Raw genomic sequence first — 8,445 nt, 5'->3', positions numbered from 1 at the left:
TTTGAGGCCAGATACAACTGAAGATAATTTAAAAAATTTTCTAAAAAAAAACTTTTCAAACGTCATCTGTGAAAAGTTGGTATCGCGTTATCCGGAAGAATATGCTTCATTTAAGGTTTTGATTCCGAGATCTGAATATGAGAAAGCACTTGACAGTGAAAACTGGCCGAACAAAGTTAATGTTCATCATTTTTTTCATCGTCGCAAAATCCATCGACCGCAAATAGATTAAAGTCTGTCGTGGATGATATTTCACCTGCTGTCATATTTAGTGTAATGCAGTTAAATGTTCAGTGTCTTTCAAATAAACTGAATAGTCTAGAGGTGCTGTTAGAAGAAAAACATCCTGATGTGCTCAGTGTCTCAGAGCATTGGTGTAAAGAGGATGGTGTTACGTCTATGGTATTACCAGGTTATACACTGGCTGATTATTTCTGCCGCTCTTCGAGGGAACATGGTGGATCGTTGCTGTACACGAGGAATGGGCTCGAGGTAAAACGTCTAAAGGTGTCTGAATTCTCTGTGGAAATGCACGTGGAAATCTGCGGTATTGTGGTTACGGTTGGTGACGCAAGTTTCAGTGTTTTGAGTGTTTATAGACCCTGCACAGGTGACATTGATCTGTTCTTTGAAAAAATGTTTTGTTCGTTGCAATTTTGTATGTTAAATGTTGATTTCATTTTCTTATGTGGTGATCTTAACATTGATTCACTTACACCAGGTTGCAACAAGACTAAACTTCTCAACGAGTTGTTAGATTGCTTCAATCTCACTAAAACGTCTGAAGTTGCAACCAGAGTCTACACTAATATAAATGGTATCACTTCCACATCCAAGGTTGATTATATTATCTCCAGTTCAGATCTTTGTAATTATAAGTGTACTGTATTTGAGCCTCATATAAGTGACCATAAGGCAATGTTGTTAAAAATGTCGTTAAAGCCTATATCTGCTCCAAAGACCAAAATTTCCATAAGAAATGTCAATCAGAACAACCTTAACAAGCTGAATGCCTGCATATCCGATAGTAATTTTGTAGATCTTTACTCGGAAAGTGATGTTGACCTATGCTTCGAGTCATTCAACAATGAGATCTTGTACTTTTTGGAAGTGTGTTGTCCTGTCAAACATATTTTTGCAACTAATTCTCGAAAAAATTGGATAACATCTGAGATCAGGCAGAGTAAACAGAATTTGACCAATTTATATTGGCTTCATTCAGTCGTACGTTCACCGTCCACTTTATTCAAATATAAAAATGCAAAACTACAGCACAATTCACTAATAAATGAGACTAAAATCAATTATTACAGTTCAAAAATTGATAAATCTGATAATAAGAATAAAACTCTGTGGAATATTGTTAATAAGTTTACATGTAGGAAAACGAGGGCACATCACCCAGTTAGTATCATTTTAGATGGTGTGAAATACGATAGTCCTTCGGTGCTTGTTAACATATTTGCTAGCCACTTCACCTCAATGGCAAAATCTAAGTTGAAGAGTTGTTATGGCGACAATTTGTCCATTTCTTGTACCACAGCATCTTTGGTTGATAATACTTTTTACTTTTATCCGGTAACTAAGTTAGAGGTTCTTGATGCAATTAAGAATCTAAAAAATAAAAATTGCGTAGGTTTACATTCCATCTCAACTAAAATAGTGAAAAGCATCTCCGAAACCATAAGCGAGCACTTTGCCCATGTCGTTAACCTTTCTTTATCAACAGGTAAATTTCCTAATACTCTCAGGGAGTCCATAGTAATCCCGATACACAAGGGCGGCAACCTGGATGAGATCACCAACTATCGTCCCATTTCAATCATAAGTGTTTTGTCAAAAGTTTTCGAAGGAATCGTATTTACAAGAATGTTTAAATTTTTAAATAAATACAAAATACTAAATCCAGCTCAACACGGCTTCACTAGTGGACGGTCAACTCAAACGGCTGCACTAGATTTCATTGAGTCCGTGTATGGGTGTTTGGATCGCAATTTACATGTAGCTGGATTGTTTTTTGATTTGTCTTGTGCCTTCGACACGCTTTCTTTTGAATTCATTTTGAATAAATGCTACAGCTTGGGATTCAGGGGAATATTTCTTGATTGGTTACGTAGCTATCTCCATCAGAGAACTATGCGTGTTAAGGTTGGTTCCACTTATTCGACTAAATTTAAAATCGATTGTGGAGTTCCTCAGGGCTCCGTGCTGGGACCACTATTGTTCTTGTTGTTCATAAACGACTTGCCCATCCACTTGGCTCTATTTTTGGTGGTTCTCTTTGCCGATGACACCTCCGTTGTGGTCTCAGCGGAGACTGCTGAGGAGCTTCGTAACGCGTGCGAGGCGATTATACGCCAGTTCGTTGCTTGGTGCCGGTCGAATAGAGTGATAGTGAATGTTAATAAAACAGTTTGTATTCACTTCGGTATCAAAAATAATCCTGTTGACACTTTGGAAATTTATCATTCTAACTTCTTGATAAAATCTGCTGTGAGCTGTAAATTCTTGGGTGTATATATCGATAGGACCCTTAGCTGGTCCACGCATATTGTTATGCTCTGTAAAAAACTCAATAGCTCATTTTTTGCCATCAGTAGAGTAAGGGATATGCTACCACTCAGCTCATTGATTCAGGTCTATTATAGCACTGTTTATAGTTTACTTTCCTACAACATCATACTCTGGGGTAACTGTGCCGACATCAATAGAGCTTTCATCGCTCAGAAACGCATCATTCGTCGAATTTTCAACTTATCTTCTCGTACATCCTGTAGGCCAACTTTGATCGCAAATAATATTTTATCTCTGCCATGTATTTACATATTTAAATGTTTGCTGTATGCAAGAGAAAATGAAAAAAGGTGGACCAGATTGTCAAATAACCATGAATATGGAACTAGGAACCAAGATATTTTACTTGTGCCTAAACACAGAACTCAAAAGTTTGAAAAGTCCCCAATGTATCAGTGCATAAAAATGTATAATTCTCTTCCTAAATTTCTGAAATCTCTCAACTTCTTAGCGTTTAAAAGCAAGGTGAGAATTACATTGTTATCTAAGTGTTATTACTCTGTACAGGAATTTCACCAGGATTGTCCCCATATAGTTGATGTAAATTGAAATGTATATATATATTTGTATTTGACTTGTCCCATACATTTAGGTGTCTTGAGGGACCAATAAAGATTATTATTATTATTATTATTATTATAGCAACTGGTCTGAGATGGAGAAAACGTTTAAAACACTTAGAGACTTATTCATTTCTTCGAAAATGTTCAATTTCGTGATCATATCAACATCAACGTGTATCGTTTTTCCTTCTCTGCCTGATACGTCTCTGAAACAACCTACTATGTCGATAATTCGGCACATCTCTATATTCCTCGAGCATTTGGCCTTGACCAACCGACGACAATTGGGAATTATCTCTGGAGACAAGAGAGCTTGATAGTTCCAACGTGATTCTGTTATAAGCTGATACTGCTGCATCTAAATTTGCCTGAAATTCCTTTTTCGTTGCACCTATCTCGTTTCATTTGTTAGGAGTAAAGAATATTGTGATTTGATTATTTTTCATTTATTATCTCTAAACTATCAGTTTTTCTTTTCATCTGTATGACTTATTTTTCTTTTTATCTGTATGACTTATCCTATACATTTATTTGTCTCAGAGGATTAATAAATTATTATTATTATTATTATTATTATTATTATCAACTTCAATATGCTTTATTAACTGTTTAACAGGTCACGATCCATTTTTCCTGTTTACCTCTTTTTATTATCTCAAGCCTCGGAGTTATCAGAATTTGTTTTGTTTCAATCATCGAGTTATATTGATCCAGTGCCTAATTTAACAAGAATAACAAGGTCTGACAAATCTGGGTTTCCAGTCCCTCGGCATTAAAGGAAATGAAGAGGCCATCACTCTAACTAGAAAAGAATCACAAACTCCATTGCCTCAGAACCTTTCTATGATGATTCACCTAGAAGAAAGAGTTTCAGGACAAGGAAAATTGAAAGAGAATCACTCTGTCGGAATCTTACTGGTTTGGATCATTCCAAAAAGTTTCTTCGAAACTTTGACACTGCGAGATCCAAGAATTGTCTAGATCTCAGCCAAAATATACTACACCTCATTGCTGGATTCCTCACGGGACATTGTTGCCTTAGGAAACACCTCATGAGAATGGGCCCAGCAGAAAATGATGAGTACAGATTCTGTGGGCGAAAAGAGGAAACTCCGGATCACCTGGTGAAGGAATGCCTCGCCATCACTAGCCAACGCAAAATATGCTTTGGACAACAATCTTATAGAAGTGAGAAAGTAGCCTCTTTGAAGGATCCCAGTTACTGGAGTTCATTAGAAATCTGGAACTGGAAGGCAAGCTGTAGATCACGTAATTGTGAGGATAGCTCTGATTAGGTCATATTGAAATAGAACCCCCTCAAATCAAATCTTTATCGAAATCGTCTGCTATCTCATTCGTTGATCAATTATTGACTTCAACCCTTTCCAATCTGAAAGAAACCAGAAAATGGCAAAAATATTCCGGAAACACCTTTGAGATATCGCGTTTTCGTGGGGACTGTTAAAACACTGATGGACGACAGACCAGAACTTCATTGTGGTACAGCACTTGGATATATCCTTGAACACTCAACTGGTCATCACCTCGTAACTTACTCCACTGAACTCCCTATTTCCTAGTTTCATACCTGGCTAACAAACATAAAATCATATTGCACACCGTGAATTTCTTCCTCCTTTTCTTATTCTCTAAATTGAATGCCTGCGCTATGGTATCATGAGAACGCTATGAATAAGAAAGTTGTATGCACAAGTACCACGAAAGACTATTCTTACAGTAAATAAATCTCCGAAAGTTGAATTCAGTTGTGATTTCTTCATGTCCCAACAATTTCATCGATAAAGAAGAATCGGAAGTCGTTCGTTTCGAAAAGTGAGAAATTACACAACAATACCCATAATAATACAAAACGCTGTCGTGTCAACGGCCGATATCGTCGATTCTCATTAAAATGGCGGTTTGAAAAGTTGCGATGAATGTTATGGATTAAATTTATGGCCGCCCACTTTACGGGCGTGTTGCGCTCAAACGTTCCGACTTTAACGCCCATAATTCACGTCCGAGCCGTTAAAGAGGTTAAAGTCTAGCAGGAAATTACCACTTTATAAAAATTTTATTTCTCGATGCCGAGTCTTACGACGTTTTTACTAGGATAATGTGTGGATCGAAGGATAAACGGATTATCCGTGTTTAGCTTGTCGCGATGGTTATTGCGATGGCACAGGGGCTTACTGCGATTCATGACATGTGGAAAGGCAGCTGTTGGAGGAGACGTTGTTGCAAGTCTCGTCGATTTTGTTGATCTATGAGGGGATTTATGGAATATCGAAAAAATAATCAGCAAATATGTATAAGTCGCATTTTTCAATTACGATGTTCATACAGCCAGATAACATAACAATTATCAATGAAGATAAGGACAGACAGAGAGGAGAGACAGAGAACAGAAGGAGCTGTTTAAAATTTAAATTTTTTTTTGGTGAAACATAGACAGTATAGCAGGGGGTAAATTATTGAATTCCGAGAAAAAATCGTGATGGTTTTTTCATGTGAACACCTTTTATTAAATATTGTAGTCGGTTTTTGCAAGTTTTTCATATTTTACAACAAACCAGCTGTTCGAGGAGATCCAAAGTCGATGTTTAGTTTTTGTTATAATGTCTAGAGCATGTGTACGCGGAATTTATCGCCAGCTAAGTGAATTTGAAAGAAGTCGAATTATTGGTCTACTGGAGACGGGGTTGTCATTTCGAGAAATCCGTACGAACAGATATCCAACTACTTTTATGAGATACTGTCAAGCGTGATTTGATAATCCCCAAAATCGAAGATCGACTTCTGAGACTTATAGCTATTAGAGACCGATTTGCGACCACTCGATCTTTGGCTGATGAATGGTTAGGAGAACAAGGCCATCCTGTAACGGTCCGAACGGTTTACCACCGAATAAGGTTTTTTAGACTACAGCATTATCGACCCCATCTTGTGTTACCCCTGACGGTTGAGCATCGCCGGCAACGATTACAGTGGTGCAGAGAATGTCAACATTGGAATGTGGAATGGCATCAAGTCATTTTTTCTGATGAATTTGGATTATACTTGGGTGCACATGATGGCCGAAGAAGGGTTAGAGAAAAAAGTGAACCTGAGTTTGATTTTGAGCGTCATGTACACCGGACAGCAGGCATTATGATATGGGGATACTTGCACATGCAAGCAGGTCACCTTTAGTCTTTATTCGAGGTAACCTGACAGCGCTGTGTTACCTTCAAGAAATAGTGGAGCCATATGTTCTCCTTTACCTTAACTGGCTCGAGAATCCAATAATTTAGCAAGATAATGCCCAACCTCATGTTGCCAGAGTTAGGTTAAACTTTTTTGAAGCGACCCATGTGAATCTTTTGCCATAGCCGCCCAGATCCCTCGATCTTTCGCCCATAGAGCACGTTTAGGACATCATGGGTAGAGAAGGCTTGAAAATTTGCCCAAGCGTTCACGGACTTTGGCGGCTCTAAGACATATAGTACAGGTAGCTTGGGATAATACTCGTCAAGAAGAAATAGACCATCAATACATCAATGCCGAGACTTGTTGGGGAGTGTATAGATAATCGCGGTGAACAAACACATTATTAACAAATTTATCGAAACAAATTGTAAACCCTTCGTTTTTTCTCTAAATTTCAATAATGTACTCCTTGCTATTCTATCTATGTTTTAAGAAAAAAACTTCAAAATTTAAACAGCTACTTCTGGGTGTTGCAGTGTCTTTGTCAGTTAGTATATGTCAGCTTATTGTGTAAACAAATACACAAACCAATCACTACACCTATATGGGGAGACATAGTTTTTGATGAGGTTTTTATCTGTGCTCTTGTATCCAATACTGAAATGTATGATGCTAATACTGAGATTATATCTACACATGCTATCTCAAAAGAAAGCAGCATGTTTTCCTGTGGTTAACTCCCAAGGTAGACGAATCTAAATTATTATAAAATGTCTCATTCACGCCTTATACGAAAACAAAGTCATTTTTGAGGACCATAGATTTAACTGTCAAACAATCAGATGTCAAACATTTTTTGGTCTGAAATTGATGACCTTGTAAGGAGTTCAAGATCCTTTTTCTCTTCTGTGGTAACAGCAACAGTACACGTCGTTGTTCAGACATATCCTTGCAAATATTTCAATTCAAGTAATAGAAAATAAATGGCAAAAATAACATTGTTCTCTAATCTGAAAGCAGGGTACATAAATCCTTCATGAAACATTAGTATTCACAGATCTTGTGTGTTTTATTTGTGTCTCGGAGTTTTACATCAGATCCTTCGTCGGAACACCAAGCGCAGAGGGTAACCCAAGGTGCAGAACAGGCCGATTGTAATCCCCTATCATCATATCGAGACGCGACGCCAGAAGTTACCGAGAAATAGGCGAGGAAAATGGCGAACATCTACGTGTACAATATCAATTGACGATGCAAACAATGGCCGCCTTTTCACGTCGCTCTCTGAAATATTAAAATCCCAGCGCTCGACATCACGCGGCTTGCTGAGATTGCAGACGTCCCAACAGCAGCAGCAGCCGAAATTCAGCAGAGCGCCTTTCTTACGTCGCCATGGCAACTTATTATTTTTTTCCCGGACCCGTCGAGGCCCGCTTCATTATTTTTTAATAGAGGAGGAATCATTGTTCACCTAACAGATAGGGTGACAAATGAGCGAAAGAAGGAAATGAGATTAACCGAAGGAAGAATCTCGGATGTTTTACCGTTCTTCTCGAAACAAGGTGGGTTTTTGATGAAGATTCCTTTAATGTTTCGGATGCCGAAAGTAATTTGGCAGGGTTTTTTTTTAGGTAGGGCGTTCGCTCGGTGAAAATATTGGCGTTGGTGTATATCTTGATGATGCCTGAAGTCTGGAATTCCATGAAAAATATGTCTCTTTTTTTTTAGATTCCGGAAGGGGACCATTCAGTTAATAAACAACCTAAGGATCTTTTATATAAAGAATAACATCAATGATATTCGCTCATGATGCTGGAATGTCATTGTCAACTAATGTGTATTAGATTCAATTTAGATCAGATTGAAAGGAAGGCGATAAGACCATGTTATCCTCACGAACAACAGTCGGGCAACAATGTTCCAAAACCTTGACAACCTTCGTAGGTGCTACTTTCATGATGCACAAACCAATTAGTAGTAACATTTTCCTATGGGCAGATTCACAATCACGAAGCAAGTGTTCAAATGTCTTAGGACTCATTTTCTCTGTGACAGTATTCTCATCAAAGTACTTTCGTGATAGTTTCCTTGATGAAACTCATTTTCACGATTATAGTAC

The 8,445-nt window shown here is 37.9% G+C and overlaps 1 protein-coding gene across 1 annotated transcript; it reads left to right on the top strand.

Annotated features, from left to right (window-relative positions):
- The first annotated feature begins 276 nt into the window (after positions 1-276).
- LOC123683137 lies at positions 277-8,114 on the top strand. Its single transcript, XM_045622034.1, has 4 exons — positions 277-610; positions 722-1,857; positions 2,200-2,493; positions 8,055-8,114. The coding sequence occupies exons 1-4, from the start codon at positions 277-279 to the stop codon at positions 8,112-8,114; spliced, it is 1,824 nt and encodes a 607-aa protein (XP_045477990.1).
- Positions 8,115-8,445: the final 331 nt, after the last annotated feature.

Source organism: Harmonia axyridis, chromosome 6, assembly GCF_914767665.1.
Source record: "Harmonia axyridis chromosome 6, icHarAxyr1.1, whole genome shotgun sequence".
NCBI lineage: Eukaryota > Metazoa > Arthropoda > Insecta > Coleoptera > Coccinellidae > Harmonia > Harmonia axyridis.
Note: the sequence above shows the minus strand (reverse complement) of the source record. Positions and strands in the feature narration are given on the sequence as shown.